Source organism: Leptosomus discolor, chromosome 12 (genome assembly GCF_034619465.1).
Source record: "Leptosomus discolor isolate bLepDis1 chromosome 12, bLepDis1.hap2, whole genome shotgun sequence".
In the NCBI taxonomy this organism is placed as follows: domain Eukaryota; kingdom Metazoa; phylum Chordata; class Aves; order Leptosomiformes; family Leptosomidae; genus Leptosomus; species Leptosomus discolor.
Window position 1 is genome coordinate 2874420 of NC_141402.1, and position 18056 is coordinate 2892475.

The 18056-nt window shown below is 39.0% G+C and overlaps 1 protein-coding gene across 6 annotated transcripts in view; it reads left to right on the plus strand.

Moving 5' to 3' along the window:
• SHANK2 (SH3 and multiple ankyrin repeat domains 2) overlaps window positions 1-18056 on the plus strand; it is a 310473-nt gene that overhangs the window by 2238 nt on the left and 290179 nt on the right. For 5 of the 6 annotated variants that reach the window (XM_086472429.1, XM_086472430.1, XM_086472431.1 and 2 more), the window contains exons 2-8: window positions 5252-5455; window positions 7241-7312; window positions 7901-8009; window positions 8275-8426; window positions 9233-9400; window positions 12751-12867; window positions 16542-16619. In XM_086472429.1, coding sequence (XP_086328555.1) covers window positions 5252-5455; window positions 7241-7312; window positions 7901-8009; window positions 8275-8426; window positions 9233-9400; window positions 12751-12867; window positions 16542-16619 — 900 coding nt within the window. The remainder of the gene's footprint in view (window positions 1-5251; window positions 5456-7240; window positions 7313-7900; window positions 8010-8274; window positions 8427-9232; window positions 9401-12750; window positions 12868-16541; window positions 16620-18056) is intronic. The other variant, XM_086472434.1, reaches the window with a different exon arrangement.

Below are 18056 nucleotides of genomic sequence, written 5' to 3' on the forward strand. Positions count from 1 at the left end.
TACGTTTGTCTTCAGTGCTCAATGAATAGATCCAGTAAAATGGGAAGATTAGCTTTACTTGCTAGGTTTACTCTGCTGTGAAAAAAATGTTAGCCTCCTGAAGCCCTCTTATTTCATTAGTCTGTTTTTTTTATACCAATAATGAGCTATTTATTGACACTATGGAAAATTATTTTTTAAAAATTCATTTCGTGTAGGAAATAAACCACAAGTATTGGTTTTGTTTCATTTGTTCATTTTTACTGCTGTCCTTTTTGCATTGTTTTCCTTTTAATAAACTCTTAATGAAAAGTGACTCAATTGTTTTAAACAGTTCTATAGCAGATGATCTGTTTCTGATTTAATTTAGCCCACAAGCTCTTGTACAGAAAAGTGAAATCTGGATTCAGGTTTGCAAACAGGAGGACTGATAGCTTAATGTAGTGTAGCAAAGTTCATGAGCTGTGTTACAGCTACAAGCAAAATCCGACATACACCCCATTTGCTGTATAATTATAATTAATTTAACATAAGAGATGTTTAAAAAGTAGTCTGTTTAATCAAAGGAGCATGAAATTACATAATTTAGTTGTATGGTTTTATTCTTTTTTTTTTTTTTTTAGAAAGTATGATCAAGAATATAGTTGTTTAAAAGAAGGTGAGTTTAGGGTTTTAGATAAAACTGAACTGCCTGGGAAGCTTTAAAACCCCAGCTAATCTCACTAGGAATAGAAGTTTGCTCATCTGTGGTGACTGGTGTAAATCACCTTTATTTCATTTCAGGTATAAGATCAGCTCCAAGAATCATAAGTAGGATGTGCTGCTGTAGAGCACTTCAGAAATTATCACCCAGTGTAGGAAATATGTCTTGTTGCCCCTTTTTGAAGTTTCAAATGAGAATAAGATAATGTAACTCGTACAAGTTTATATGAAGCTCTTACGAAGACTTACTTTTCAATTCTTGTATCAGTTCTTTTTTTTGTCTCCTTTTTGGTTCAGATGATAATCCAGTGTATTGAAACAATACTTTGTAGAAAGAGTTATTTCTTTTGTGCATTGTCTGTATTCACATAAGTGCCATCCTTAGCACAGGAGGGTGGAGAACACTTAAGTGACTGAAAGATTTCCTGAGCTCAGTAAAATTACGGAGGGAATGGAGGGCATCGAAAGCCCTCCATGTTCACAAACATGTGCGTAGGAGAGTGGGTAGAAAAGCTGTATTATCTGCCATTTAATATCCTGATTTAATAAGCCAGGAAGCTCGGCTTTAATGGATCCTTTGTGGAGGCAGGACACAGGTGTAATCCCTTTTTCCCAGGGGCTGATTTGCAGTGCAGCCAGCCCAGAGGGCTCTGGTGTGAGGATGACCCCCTACTACTTGGTGTTGAGAGGGAAATGACAGTAACTGTCGAGTTCCTCCTCTCTTTGCAGTAGTGGTGGAGGGTTTCTTGGCAGCTTGGGCAATACTCACTTGTCTGCCCTTAACGTGAGGATGCTTCATCCCCAGGGCATCGAGGTCCAGTGTCACGCTGTCAGCGGCACTGTTTGGTGACAGATCTGCACCTTTCCTCCCTGGTAGGCAAAGTTGGCAGTCAACAGCCCCCAGCAGTTTGCCGCCCAAGGCGACTGCCTGTGTTGTGCCTAGCAGCAACCATGTCTGTACATGGTGTCAGATGTCTTTTGGACGTGGAAAACTGGGTGAACTAACACGTCTGCGCTCTCCTCTGTGATGCTTGGCATATCTGACCTCTCCCTGGACCTTTTTGGTTTGAATCCAGGGTAAGTCATCTTGTATCTATTTCCTTTATCAGCCCATGTAGGAACATATCACAAGTGATTCTGCCTATAACTGGAAGGAGCCTGGTTCTTCTCCAGTAGCTGTTGTCAAGAAAAATCTCCTTTGTGTCATATTCTGACAGTGATGTCGGATGTTTTGTGCTTAGAATTGCTCTTTTCCCGGACTTCAAGAACAGATCTGTCTGACGATTGTTTTAAGGAATGTTTTCATCACTTTATCAACACAGGCTGCTTGTTCTGTTCTTTTGTTTTATCCTATACTTATGTGCTCTCCCTGGGTTGTGTTTAAAATAAAAATTCTCAGATTCATATGTTTTATTAAATTCTGATGCTGAGATGGGATTGGGACTGCTGAAGGTTTCTTTGAAATGCTTTCTGCCCATCTGCTGCTCCACTTCAGTGATGAGCATTTGCTGCATCCCCCCCTTCCTCTTTATTTGGATTTTCCATGGAAAGTGTCGTTTAGTAAGTGACGGTTTGGTAAAGCGACAGCTGAAATTGTAGCTACTTCTGTATCATTTTCCGCATCTGGATTGCTTTTTATACTTTTGTATCCTTTCTTTACTTTTCCCAGTATTAATTGGCCTTTACGATTAAGAATTTTTTCCTTTAGTCCTTTTATTTCTTAGACAAAACACTCGTTTGTGCAATTTTTGTCTTATGAAGGTAGGTAGAAACCCAGTTGTCACAACTGCAGTGATGTTTTTGCTTAAGACGCCCCCATATTTACTTGTTTCCAGTCTGTACTGCCATCCGCTGCCTCAGGTTTATTCCAGGTTTTCCTTTGCAACTTTTCACAACTACTCTTCCGTATCCTGTTTTGTAGCTGATTGTTTGTTGCTGCTTTCTGGTCATAGTTGATATTCCTTCTTTTGTCTTCAGTTTGGTGATGGAAACGCTGTGGGTGCTGCTGTCATCTGTTCTTATGCCCTTGATCTGGACAGGTGGTGACGGGCTGGCCAGACTGTCTTTTTTGACCTTTTGTTTAATGAATGCTGTGTTTTCTGAATGCATTTTGATGAAGGAAAGCAGCGCCTCCAAGAATTAAATTGAACACTGATCACAGATCAGAATGAGCAACTTGCTCCATTTTTTTCATGATACCCAACTCTCATTTGCATTTTCCACTTTTTGATTGTCACATCGTTAATATCGACGTCTTTTACTGAAAGGAATAACTTGTATTTTGATATTCTGGCAATCACATTTTGGAGGCAGCTGTACAAACCATTTGTCATGGTTCCTCTGTTGCAGTGCAGCTCTGTGGGATTGACAACTCTGAGTCTGATGAAAAAGATGTGTTGGTTGGTAGATTTTGAAGAGATAAATGTTATTCCCCAGAGATTCTGTGTCATGAACATTATTCCCACTGAATTAATATCTTCCTTTTAGCTGGAGTGAGTGAGCTATATTTTTTTCCCTTTGCTTCCCGTCCTTCTGTTGCACTTAGTGACTTACTCTCACCAGTGTGCAGGAATGCAAGGTTATAATTGACCACGTCTCATGGTCCAAAGAGCTTTAATATCAGAACCACAGGTCTCGCATTTCAGCAACCGATGTTGACGTGCTGTCTTGCTGCTAGACTTGGATTTTGTGTAGCCTAGTGTGGCTTTGACAGTATTTTTGAGCTACATAGGGCTGCTTTTTTTGGTTTTTATTTGAAGGAACCGTTGCAATTTTTATAGTGTATGTAGCTAGCCTTCAAGACAAACCATCTTAGCTGGTCTTGGGATTCAACAAAAAGAGTGGAAAGAATAGATACCACATCTGCCAGTACAAAATATCTTTGTTTCATATGTTTCTGTAATTTTTTGCCACTATCCTTGTTTTCTTTTTTTATAATAAGTTGTTGAAGATTAGAAAAAGTTGCCCAGCTTTTTTGACTCAGCCACTGTCTCATTTCCTTGTGGTCACCACGCCATGTGCATCTAGTGAATTCTTATTTATTTTGTAACTAAAGCAATCTGTGTATAGATTCTTCTGTGATTCAGCTGATGTTTTCTCAGAGTAGAAAGCGTGGCAGTAGGTAACAACTCATCTACATGGTGGAGATTTTGACTTCGGTGGTCTTTGTCCTGGGAGGGCTGCCAGATGGGCAGAGAAGTGGCAAGGAGGAGGTTTTCCAGGGGCAGGCTGAGCTAAAATATGCCTTATGCAGTATTTAAGTTGTCCTTCTTATCCTCTTGTTCAGCAGCTGCCTCAGAGGGTGGTAACAGCTTCCATCTCTATGCTGCCTAGCTTCATGGGAAGGATAAATATAGGGCTCTGAATAAATTAGTTTGTGAAATTGCCGGTTTCGAAGTGTTTCCATATTTTTTTCTGCCATTGAGGAGTATAAAATACTGTAGCTAGTGTGGCAGAAATACAATAGTGGTATACTTATCAGATAATTCATTTTAAAAAAAGCCTTTGAGCTACTGCACCAAAAGAATTCCTCACTGCCAGTTCAGTCCAGTGAAGGTGGTTAAACTATTATGTCTTGTCCTCTTGCATTATAGGAACATGCCAATGTCAGACCTGTGGAAAGCAAACTATTTCAGCAGATAAATGTTGTGCATTACTGATACAGTATGCATAAATACTGTAGAAAATTTGTTTCCATTGAAATATATACTGAAGAAATTTGAAATTATTTATAATCTTGCCAATTTAGCAGATCTTTGAGAATTAGAAATACACACCGTAATCTGCAATATGTGCATGCAATCAAGAACAGATAGAACACAAGAACAGACTGAACAAAATTGAACATGTTGGATTCTCAAGGTGCATTAATAAAAGCAGACTTAGTTAAACTGTGATCAGAAGTTTGTGTTTCGTGGTGTTAAAATCAAAGCAGTTTCATACAAGTCCAAAACCAATTTGTTTCACGTAAGAATTTCATGTACGAAAGACTTCCCTGGAAAAAAACTTGTAGTTCCAAAATTACTTTGCTTCTTCCCATTTTAATAGCATGTCTAATAATATTTCAGGATATGTGAATAACAACAAGTCACTGCATAGGGACAGAGCATGTACAAGTTCAGCTCCTAACCTACACTGTAACTGAGGATTTTTAGTTGCTGAAAACTGCTGAGGTTTGAGTCTGGGCTGAAGTTTGAATCCATGTAAGAGCCATGGGGCAGCTGAGGTTCAGAGCGGAGGGAGCACAGGGATTTCAAACTGATTGCACTTGCTGCTAAGTCAGTACCTTAACTACTGGGCCATTTGGGAATGAAAATACTGTTTATAATGTTCTTTCTGTCTTCTTCTTTCCTTTCCTTCATTATTAAAAAACCCTCAACTTTTCACAAAATACCTTGAAATGTCAAATATGTAAGGGGACTGAAAATTGCTTCCTAGCCAACTATGTGACAAATTATAATATCTTGTTTGATTACATTTTTATATTTGAAATTTCTAAATTTTAGAAGATAGGATACTACTTAAATGTTTCTTCATTAATTAGATTTTTTTAAATAATTTCTCTTTGCAGAAATGCATTAGATTTAACCCAGAAGCTTCAGTGTGGGTTGCAAAGCAACGGATTTTGTGCACTTTGAATCAGAGTTTGAAAGATGTCCTGAATTACGGACTGTTCCAGCCTGCAAGCAATGGTAGAGATGGGAAGTTTCTGGATGAGGAACGACTTCTTAGGGAATACCCACAGCCAGTTAATAAAGGAGTTCCTTCACTAGAGGTATTTTTAGATCTAATATCAGAAACATTTGTATTCTGATAGAAGTTATACAGTAAGCTGTATTTGAAGTTTCTACACGCATCTGAACTGCATTTGGGAAAGAGCGCTCAGCAGGTCAGAACTTGAACCCTTGCTCACAGAGGTGCTGGCGTTCACTTGCTCTATGGAGCTGTTCCGTGTGTTCTCCCTGAAAAGCTGCAAAGAAGCAGTCCCTCTGGGAAACGTGATTTTGGAGTTTTCCTCTACTTGAGGACATGGGAGATGTATCTTTCTTTGTGATCTTTCTTTGTGATCTAATAAAGAAATGTAAGGTTCTAGATTAAACTCTTGAGTCTCTGATGAGGTTTGCAATAGTAGGGGAGCAGTTGCTGAATAACCAGCCTTTGCTTTCTCCCAAAGAGAGGGTCTGTCTTTCTCACTGAAGCCATTTTTTTCTTGTCCCCCCCGCATCTAGTTCTCTGTGCCCTCCTTCAGAGCACACAGATTTCCTCTGGCTGTCTCCTGGGAAAGCAGTAAGGAAAGAGAGGGTTTGTATGTGTGAAGCAGTCACACACAGACGCTGGAATTTTTCCCCTCTGTGGTGCTCGTGCAGAGGCTGTGCAGCTGGGGGATGAACTGGGCAGAACTATTATGGCACTGGGCGAACATGGAGCAGAGCCAGATCACACTGAAACACAGTATAGCAGGAAACTGGGGCATGAAACTTGTATTTAATTAATTTTGGTATTGCTTGTATGGTGGTACATCAACCACTAATAATCTGCAGTTAACAGGCTTACTCCACTATAACACAAATCCAACAAAAAAGAGCCAGGGTCCAGAGAAGGTTTCAAGTCCTAGCTTTGCTAGCAGTTTACTTCAGAGATTCAGTCACTGATGTCCATAGTATAGCCTTAAGCAAATTAAATAACGACTTTATTTTTTTGCTGTCATGCTCTGTTTCATGAGTGTTGGCTGTTTGCAAAATTCTTCTCGCTGCAGACAAAGGATTGCACTTCAGGGGTTAAAAGTGGTCTTGTGAAAAGCTGGTCTTAAAGCCTCATTCAGTACAGCCTCCTTGTCCAACAGACATGCTGCATTCTTTGAATTCTGCTTAGTACGATTAGATAGTAGTGAATTATAACTATGTAAATTCCATGATTTTTTTGCCATAGATCTTGCTGCTCTGGCCGTAGGGTAGCAAACTGTTCAGGGTAAAATGTGAGTGAGTTTCAGCTAAAAAAAAAAAAAGAGGCAATCCTCTGAACCTCATTCACAGGACCAGTCCTGTTGAACATCGTTCCCATGTGTAAGTTCTACCTATGTTGGTTAAGGGATTTTTCAGGAATCCTTTTTTTGGAAAAAGAAAAAATCAGAAATGCTAAGCTGATATATTGAAATATGTGGGGGTTTGTTTAACATGCCTTCCTAGTTTTCTCTTACTGAATCTGTAAATGAAAGTGCCCAGATGCCTCAGGGAAAAGCTCTTTTCACTATAATTCTTGCTTATTTATGTAGATTCTAGAGACTGATCTCATTTCCCATACACCTCCGCTGGTTTCAGTATATTTATACAAGATACGGATTTTGCCTACATGAACTGTAAAACTATGATCCCACTATGTTAAGCAGAGTGCTGATTATTGGTTGAATATTCAAAATGTCATTCCAAGCCTTTTTTTGAATTTTGCCTAAACCTACATCATTGTGGATGATACTTTCTGGTAAGGTCAGAAAATTGTATTTTTATGTTTTTTTAAGCAAAATAGGACATTTAAAATTCATTCTTTTTTTTTCCTCTGTCAGTTTCGATACAAGAAAAGAGTGTACAAACAGTTCAACCTTGATGAAAAACAGCTGGCCAAGCTTCACACGAAGGTATGCCCAGTTTACTGGGGAAGTTAGAAATTGCTGACTTAGCAAAGCAACGTGTCTGAGAAACTGGGAATGAGTAGGAGTTCGTTACCACCTGGGCCAGTTGCTGAACAACAAACAGCATGTGCTGCCAGCACCAACAGGGATGTGTGAATCTGGGAATTTCTCTCATGGAAAAATTCCCATGTTTGACTCTTCCATATGTCTGCTAGTAATTTTAAATGAAGCTTACTTTGTAAATACGACATGCTTTCAGCATGCTGCAGAAATGCTGGTCTGTCTTTAGACTCATTGCAGGTCGGAATAATAAGTGATCACTGTACAGCATCCTGATTTCTTACTGAATGTATCGTTTCGTCATTTTTCTTTAAAACTATGAAAACCAGAATCTTCTTACTGTGTTTGACTTTTGAACATTATAAACTGTAGGGTTTATGCTCTCAGTATAAAGTCAGGTTCTCCAGGAACGTTAACTAGCTGCTGTTCAAAGATGTCAGTGGATATTGATATCAATTGATGGAATATTTCACTTTTAGTCAAAATTTTCTTTTTAAAATTAGAGGATGATTCATTTGTCACTCTTTGTTTCAGGCTAATTTGAGAAAATTCATGGATCATGTCCACCATCTCTCAGTGGAAAAAATCACAAAGATGTTGGACCGAGGACTGGACCCAAACTATCATGACCTGGAAAGTGGAGGTCAGAACAATAAAACTAGCAGCATTAAGTAGTACCTTGGGTTTATTCAACCTAAATCGACTAACAGGCTGAATCCCGCACATTCTTTCTGTTGCCTTCATGACTCTAGGCTAATGGAACCTGTATGGTTTCGCTGTCCAAAGGAGAAAATTAATAATTTATTATTTTAATTCAGCAGCATTTTTAACTTAACATTTTAAAAGCAAATGTTATTTTTTACAGATTTGCCTATCTTTTTTCAAGTATGTGCTATTCTCTTCTTTAGAAACACCCTTAACTCTGGCAGTTCAGCTTGACAATACAGTAGAAGTGATAAAAGCTCTGAAAAATGGAGGAGCACATTTAGACTTCAGAGCCAAAGATGGAATGACAGCTCTGCACAAAGCAGCCAGAGCCAAGAACCAAGTAACCCTCAAGGTAAATGCTTTCAGTAGCAAATTATACAGTATTTTATAGAAAGAAAGTATATAAAGGAGAATGTTTTCAGTTAACTACTGTATTGTCCTCAATGGATCCTTTAATATGTGCTTGTTCTAGTGCTTTCTTGTGGCTTTCAAATCTTAGGATATGCTTTCAATAAAGGGCCTTTTCATTTCTGACTTTTTTTTGGTAGGAAGAAAAAGTGTTGAAATGTAACCTTATTCGCTGATACATTGGGAAAGATCTCTCCGAGGGAATAGGAATAGTGTTATTGTTGCATGTCTCTTTGAAAGCAGATGCCAGTGGCGTGGATTACACGTTACATCTTAACACAGTGTCTTCTGTTTTCTTTTGTATATTAACAGGTATTCTTAAATCACCTCCATAGTCCAGATTAAGTCTTGCATTTATGGCTTTTGCTTATTTCCTTTTGACAGATAATCAAATCTCATGGCGCTTTTGATAAAGCATCTTATAGCTGAAGAGGTGAATGTGTTGCAGGGGTGATGTGGCATTTTCAGTACTGAGATTTCTGAACTTAATGAGAGGGTGGAACTTAGACATCGCCACTCATCCTTTCCTTGCTATCCCTGTAGGTTCCTTTAGATCCTAGTTCTTCTGAGGCCATTCCTTGCTTAACTTGGTGCTGCAGCCCATTCTATCAGATTATAAAGAAGTGAGCAAAAAAATATACCTTATGGCAAATACCAACCTTGTAAATACTCTTTTCAGGTAGAAAAGTCCCTTTTAGAGTTAGAAATTCCTCCAGAATATATTTTTCACAGTTAGTGATTTGCTTTCAGACCCTTCTAGAGCTTGGAGCATCTCCTAACTACAAAGACAGCTGTGGCCTGACACCCCTGTACCACACTGCTATTGTGGGAGGGGATCCTTACTGCTGCGAGCTGCTACTTCACGAACATGCCACCGTCAGTTGCAAAGATGAAAATGGATGGCAAGAAATTCATCAGGTAGGAACAATTACTTATTGTTTGGAGTCGAAGTTGCACGAGGAAATGTGCCACATATGTCTATGGTTAAACGCTGTTTTGAAGGCCACTTGGGTATGTTTAGTCCATGCACGTACAAGTATGGAACTTCTTCCTTTTCCTATTTCTTATTACTTCGCATCCTGCTGTGGTGAATTAGAAGTGGAAACTGTTCCAGTGGAGTTCTGTAACTTTGAAATCCTATGGTTACTGTGGATTTTGGTGCAGAAACTGCACTGGTCATGTGTATGTAATGGACTCTTGGAAGTTTAGCATCGTGTTAGTGGCACTTCAGTAAAAAGTGTAATGCTATCTTGCTGTTAGATGCCAATTTTAGTACCTTGGTAATGCTCCTTGGGTGTTTTTCAAGGGTACTGTCTCCTTTCTACCTGGTGAACTCTACAGGAAGACTTGGATTCAGGATCCTGCTGCTGGGATCCTTCAGTATGTTACACTGAAAGATGTTACACTCTAACCAACTCAGTTTGAGTCAGTTCTCATTCTCTGCATGTGTGGAAGCTGGGATTCTAATGATTTTTCTTTTACTGTTTGTTACATGGGTTTTCCTTCCCTCTTTGACATATTCAGTGAGTGGATAGAGGCAGTAGTGTGCTTTAGAAAGAATTTTTTTTTTTTTTAAAAAAAACGTAATCTTTTGAGGTTCATGGTGCTCCTGATAACCTTGAGCCAGTGATGGTGTCGGAATTCATCAGGCACTGGCACACCTTGGCCGCCTTCAGCAAAGCTATTGGAAAGGTAGACCTCCTTCCTCAAAGACTGAAATGGTGTCTTTTAAAGACATAGAATGTTTGGTAAGGCAATTTCTGAAAAAACTTTCTTTGAACTCTTTTTATTGTGGCTTCTCCAGAAACATCTGAATGTTATGCAACAGTTGTGTAGGAATGATTTATTAATTGCTCTGTGCATAGCAATGAACTCAGTAACTTACAAAGTTTAAAGGTTCCAGCGGTGCTAAGGTCACTGCAGGTGTTTTATGCCTTTCCTCTGTATGGATGAGTTTGAGCAATCACAAAAAATTGAACTGATGCAGTATGACCAGATAATAAAGATATGAGTAATCGACCTTACAGATCTGCTTGCATTATCTAGGCTCATTTTCTTTTCTGTGCACCAATCTTTTTAGTACACAACTTTATTTCTTTTCTTTGAAAGAAATAGGAGAGATAGTTTTGGTACCCAGGTTTGTGCAGGAATCTGAGCTTTTTCACTGTGTAAGGGTGTTCAGATCAAGGTCATTTGGATCCATCTCTAGTAGGGAAAAATCTAACTTGCAACCATCATTTCTCAGGATGTGGAGGAAATAGATTATATAGATGACAGTATTATCCAGTCTGGACTGCCTGAACATACAGAGAGAAATTCCCTATTTTGAAAACCCAGCCTTATACGCATATGGCTGTTATTTCTTGTAATGAAACAGCTTTCCAAACCCGTTGTGTTGTTGTAATCCTAAATAAATCAGTGTTTGCATTTGGATTATGGGCAGTCTGTTTTCAGTAATCAATAATACAAGCATTCCTCCCTGAATTAAGAAAGATTGTGATACGATGCAATCACATATGTTGTTGCCTGTGTGAAGAAGGAAAAAGGTATCTTGCGTGGCAAGGAAATGATTGGTAGCAAATGTATTTTTAATTTTGCTAACACAGTCTTTAACTGTAGAAGTTAAGCCTCTGGGTTACCCTTATAGTAAAGGGGAAAAGGTAAGGTGGTGGTTCATGCTGTGCTAGGGTAGTAATAAAACGTGTATCCTCTGGAGACACCTGTCTCTCTCCGTTGGCCGTACCGGGGAGCCCTGATGAACGGTTTGGACAGCTCACCCACCATGCAGACCCCTGTAGCGAAGGGAAATGCATCTCCCCTGCGTTGGTTTTCTTCCAGTGCCTCCCTGTGAGCTAAGTAAGTGTTACTGTCAGATTGGGAAAGAGCCGGCAAATCCTGCTTTAGAGAAGGAAGCAACGTGGAGAAAGGGTCTGGTTTTAGTCCAGTTTATTGTAGTAGGAATAGAAAGTTGGAATTAGTCCTTGTATTGTAGGAGTTATTTTAATAATTACATCTGCATGTTCTTACCTAGATGTTGGGTGACTTCTAGAGACTAGATAGAATTGGTAATTTGTGGCTAATTGTGCATTTGCTCTAATTTCCCGTGCAGTCAGAAACACAGTATTGGTTTGGTACTGTTTCTCCCTTTGCTTGTTGTTGGATGCTTGCTTTCTGTTGCCTAGTGTTAAAGTGTTCCTGTTCCAGCAACAGCTGGCATAATGGCTCCATTATTTTGGCAAATAATTAGTAACTGAATAAACTATTTAATAAACACAGTTTTTTCCTCTTTTTGTGAGTTGAAAATGGAGGAAGAAAACTTCTAGTGGTCAGGATACTAGACTGGGATTTGGGATGTGTCACAGATTTGTGTATTGAGAAGTACACTTCATTTTTCTGATCTAAATTGCAAGATGTGTAGGTTTGTAACGCCCACTGAAGTCAGTAGTAATTAGATACATAAGACAGGGTGAATGGCTTAGTTTACCTGTATCTTTCATCTTAACTTCTGTTATAGAGGAATGATAGTGATCCGAGATGATACGAAGCTAAAAGCATTTCAGATTGGGAGGTGCTCAGTTGGTGTGCTATAGAGAAGTGAATTAGACTGATGAATGGAAATACTGTGACTTTTCTCAAACGTATTTGAAACTTTCCTGGCTAGCAAATTTCACTGGAGTCTCATTCATAGTTTTATTTCCAAGTATTCAGGGTCTAACAACTTATTTGACTGATAAAGTAACTCTTGAAAATCTTTCCCTCTTTTGGATCAGTGCCACGTGTGTGCTGTGTGTCAGCTTGACTTCACAGAATTAAGAAGATTATTACTTCAGTTTTGGCCAGATTTCCCCAAACTGTTTTCACACCTTAAAAGCAAGCTTTAGAAATCTGATCATCTTCAGTGCCATCTAGTGGGCAATTTTACGAAGAGTAGCAGGACAAAAAAACCCCTTCTGTCAGTCTGCATGTCACATTTGACAGTTATGAATATTAGGGGATAAAAAGTGTCAAACTTTGTGTTTTCTTGATACCTTAAACTGCCATTCCTCAAATAAGCAGATGCTTAAACTTGCGCTCAGAGTTGCTGTACCTGAAATGCAGACGTGTGTGTTTACAGGCAGGGATGCCCATCTGGGTGTTAGTCCTCCCGTTCAGGTGTGGCTCTAAAAGTGAGGCTCGAAGGAAAATAGCATCTTCTCTGCTAAAAATCTTTACGTGGAACGCTTGCCTGGGTCGTGAAATAACCAAAATACGGCTGCATCTCGTTGCAGGCCTGCCGCTACGGACACGTCCAACACCTGGAGCACCTCCTCTTCTACGGCGCCGATATGGGTGCGCAGAACGCCTCGGGAAACACCGCGCTGCACATCTGTGCCCTGTACAACCAGGTGAGCCGGCTCCCCCCTCCTGCCCGCAGCCCTGGCGCTGCGGAGTCATACTGCCCTCCTTCAGGGACATAAAGGTCCCCAGCGGGAGCTGAGGGGTGCCTGGGGGTCCCCGCTGGGTGGATAAGTGGGAGAGACGTCTTGCTTTGGGGAAAGATGGGTCCGGGCAGTCCAGTGCTGTGGAGACTGGAAACCAATGCTGTGAGAGAATGACATGTAGCCAAGAAAAAAAAAGGCATAATTGAGGTATAAATGCTAAATCTTCCATGGCATCCGCAGAAACTGAGGCTTGTCGAGGTTTCTGTTGAACTAGTTTGCTGGTTTGGTGTTAAGATTTTTCTGAGATGCAGTTGCCTCGCTTTTAATAAATGGTTTTGGGATAAATTTGCCCTTATTGATTTATAGAGGCAACTTATGCTGAAGAAGAACGTAGCTCATTATTTCTCATTTGTTTTATTTAATATGCAATGAAGTGTTACAGGTTTTAAACAGAGGTCTAAGGAACTAGAAAGAACATAATTAAAAACTATTTTATTCACTGATTACAAATAGGTCTGCTCATTGTAGGTAGCAAGAGTATACATATTGATTAGAAAAAACCCAACACCATGTTCTACCAGCTTTTTTTGGTACCATATCGAAACATTTGTTTCCTATTCAGAATTTATTGCTGTTTTGCTAGAATTTAAATTAGAATGAGATAAATACTTGGAAAATACTGTGGAAATGTATCTGTAGATCAGAAGATACTGGATTCTCTGCTGTTTGCAACTTGTGTAGTCATTTACAAATAATAGAATGATTTAATTTGATTCCATTTCATACTCTCTGCATGGGTGGGGTGAAGAGGGAATGAGTTTTACAACTATGTTAAAACACAGCGTGTATAATGTTACATTGAATTCGGAAAACACAAGTCATGAGATGTGACTGTAACTAGTGCAACATCTGTTAAAGCATCTGCTTCTTAATTAATTACCACCCTCGGTTTTTTTCAAAAGTCTTGTTAAAACGAATTCCTCAACTGGTTCAAAATATCCTTAACTTTTTAAAAAATAGAATTTTGGGGATAACAAGACGTTTTTCAAGACTGACTTGATGTGTGTGTCATAATTGCCATCAATTCATAAAGAGTCTAGCTGTACAAATCTCCCCATTAATTCTGATTATTTGAAGTACTCGGCACAGTGTGGAGTGGGAACAACGGGAACAACACCTCTATGGTCTGCTTCTGGCTCACTGTCTACCAGCCACACTCAACAGGCTGTTAAGTACCTACATCACCTAGTTTAGGGTTAGCAGTGGCATACACAGCTTTAGCCAGCTGGCACTGGTTAAAATTCCTAGAAGATTTTGCAGAGAAATGAAATTTGCCTTCATCTTAACAAAAACTTTGCATTTAGGCTTCGCATCAAGAGCTTAACGTGTGTGACTGTAAGCACTTCTGTTGAAGAAAAAAAAAAATTAAAAATATTGACTTTAACCTTATTTACTTCACTTTTCCTGAGTAAGAATTTTGAAGCCTGGACCATAATGCACATACAAACTTAAAAACATGAACTCATCTCTGTTTTTGGAACCATTCTGTTGCAGTGCTTTCATGGCTATAGCTGTTTACAAGACTGTACACTCTTAGCAAAAGTTATGCAGTATGATGCTGAAATTATAGTAGTCCTGTAGAATGACAGTATTTTTAACGTAGAGATGTGTCTTCCTCCTGACCTCAGTGGAAAAAAATTTTCCGTAGAAGACGTAGAGACTGTAGCTGAAATTGCATCTACAAATTTGAAAATATTTTCGTAGTCATTAAGTCTGGCTTTGTGAATGGAGCTTTTTTGTGACTACACTGTAGTGGTTCTGTTTTCCTTAATCAAGTGTATGTGAAGATAAAATGTTTTTTTCTCAGGGTGCTGTGAACTGTAACCTCTGCTGACTTTTTTCAGTGTCCCTTTTATTGAAAGTTCTTACTAGCTAATGTGGAAGGAAGGGTGCTGGCCTGTTCTGGCTGGAGAGGATGGGAAGGACAGCAGTATCCTTTTTACCTCTTGATTCCTGTAGATGGAGTCGTTACCCATTTGATTTTTCCCTTCCAGTCTTCCCTGGGGAATTTTCTTGGGAAGCTTTCTGAAGTTGTTAGTTCTTCCTGAGTGTCAGCGAAGTGCTGATCTGAATAAATCATTGGTTTTTAAAGTTATTTCATGGCCATACAGTAACTCAGTGAAAGCTAGACAGTTTTGATGCCTCTCTATTTTGCAAACAACAGTGCTGGGATGAAGTGCGTCGTCTTTCAGTCAGTGGATTGGACTCTCTGTGAAAACTGTTACAGTATTAAATCAGGTAACTCGCTCTCAGACAACAAACTGAAGCTAATCTGCTGACAAGCCCACGCTTCTCTGAAATTTTTTAATCTTATGAAGTCTAAAAAGCTACTGCATATGTAGGATATAATGGATGAACAATACTAAGCTCTCAATATCAGAAGTTACTAGGTTGTCAGTGTTAAAATATGTACAGACAGAAGTTACGGCATTCATAGGCTGCACCTTAGAAACAGGGAGCTCTACGGAATTCTCATTGAATTAACAAAGGTAAAGTAATCAAAATTTCTGGTGGTGACTTTTTTGCTGCTTCTCCCTGGTTTATTCCCCTTAATACTGGAAGGACAGGGAGGAGACGAAAGAGAGAGAGGATGAGCACAACTTGACAAGAAACTTGGAAAGCACAATGAAATTAATAGAAATATTTATGATGAGGAGATATAACAACATCTTGAAATGTTTTTTGCATGATGTCCAAAGATGAACATTGAAGATGCAGTAGGAAATCTAGTCTATATATGGATCATCAAAAAGTCTGGTGTTCTGAGAACTGTGCCAGAACCGCAGAGGATTTCTAGCAGGTTGCGTTCAGTCATATTTTACAACAGTGTAGAGTAGCGACTTAAGTACTGTGCTGTATCGGTCCGAAAAATTGTGTTCCAAGGGATTTTGTTTGCCGATTTCCTCAGTTCAGAGGGCCTGAAGTTGTACTTTTTCTCTTGTTAGAAGGACTGTGTCGGGTTTGCGCTGTAACTGTTAGCAGTTTTTAGGTGAAAAGAGAGAAGGTAGGACTGGTCAGTGCGGTATGTATAACCAGACCAAATCATTTCAGGTGTATTGAAAAATAAATGGAAGTTTAAAATTGAAGATAGTTTAAAAAACATAAAATAAGTGCATGGAAGTAGTAAAACTGCTTTGTTGAATTTTTAGCAGTAGGGGAGGATATCATTCATCCTAGGTACTGTTTACTGTGCTGTGAGCAGTACTGTTTTCTCTACAAAACAGGTAAAACCTGTATGAGAGTCAAATTTCATTTTGAACTAATGTATTTTCTGCAAAATATGATTTCTCAAGTATGGAATTTCTACAGTGTAGTTTCTTAAAAATCCAGTAAGATGTTTACCTCTTGCATTCCTCTGCATTTTTTACACTTGCATATTGTTTCTATTCCAACACTCTGCAAAGCACCTAAATCCTTGTCATATTTAGAGTACTATTATAATAACTTCTCAGACTATTTATTTTGTTTACTACTTATTTAAGAAAATATATACAAAACAGCAACACGTCTCATAGCCAAAATATCTATTTAGTAACTAAAGACCCTTATTAACGAGTTTACTCTTCTGCCGTTTTCAGGAGAGCTGTGCAAGGGTGCTGCTGTTCCGGGGAGCCAACAAGGAGATTAAGAATTACAACAGCCAGTCTCCATTTCAGGTAAAAAAGAAATACCCATTCCCCCTGCACCCTGAAATATTTGCAAGAAAATCTCGCGTGAGCTTGGTTTTGTGAAGAAGTTACGCTGCACAAGGCTGAAAACAGCTGTAAAGATAACTATAACTTTGGAAACTGTGGCTTTTATGTAATGCAATAAATGATGTCCTGGAATAATCAGGAATGAGAGAAAAACACACTCCCTTTTAGCTGCTCTGGTGACACTGTCAATGAGTTGGAGAATTATATGAGCTGTTGGTGACAAAACATGAAATCATTGGTGTCCTGTGGTTGGATGTGCCTTGCTTTGTGATTATCTCCAGTCTTGTGTAAGAGAGATCCAAGAAGTGACTGGGCAGCTAAGCTCTGCTTGGCCCTTATTGAATTAGCTAGAAAGAAGCTCTTCCTTCCTTGGATGTGAGGCCAAAGAGCTGGGCTAAGTTTCAGGGATGGGGTTAATTTAATGGATTCTCATCGATGACAACTTCAACTTCTACCCCTGTCTCCAAAAAGAAAATGAAGTCCGTCTTTGAATTAGTCAAAATTGACTAGATGTTTTTTCACCCTTTCCTTATATTAAGGTACTTTCAGAAAGCTTAATTACAAATCCAAATGGAAGGAAATTGTTTGTCCAAAGGGTTGTCAGGAATGGCTGACAACCTTAAGCCCTTACTTCTGAAGCAGTCTTAATTAGCCTGGATTTCAGAGGAACATTCATAATGCAAACCGATGTGTGAGAAATAGGGATGAAAGCTGTAATGTTTTCAGGAAAAGGAACAGCAAGAATTTTTTTCAAGTTACAGTAAATAGTGCTTCTGGAAGAATGATGGCACAGTACCATTAAAAGGAACTGTCCTGTTGTGAAATGTGAGGGGGCTATTTCCCAAAACCAAGTAGTCTTTCAACAAGAGGAAATCCTTATTTAGCTTTGCTTGTTGTATCTTTCCTATTGTATGCTCGACTCACTTTGGATAATGCTGGCATAGAACTCGAGGAGGACTACCTTTCTTTAATGCTTTGACAAGTGAAATAGTTCAAATAGTACCTAAGTCCATGTGGGTCTCTGAGTTGGCTCCTCAAAGTTTACATGTAGATAATGCCTGAGTTTCATGCTTTTTAAAAAAAAGTCAAGTATTTCTAGATCAGTTTGTTTATCTCCATATTTTGGTTTTCTGGATGCAAGTTGTGTATCTGAAGAGCTTAAGAGTTCTGCCTGCCAATCCCAGCCAGATCATTGTTTATTTTTGGGACAGTTTTCACAGAACTGGGGAAACAGTGCATTAATAATTTAATTTTAGGCACCATTTTTGGACTGCTAATAATCTACCATCTAAATATATGCTAAGCACAAGTTCACTAAGTACTAGATAATACTTATCTCTGCACCTTAGAATTCTGGAGTGATTAAAAAATGGAATAAGAGAAAACCCTAATTATTGG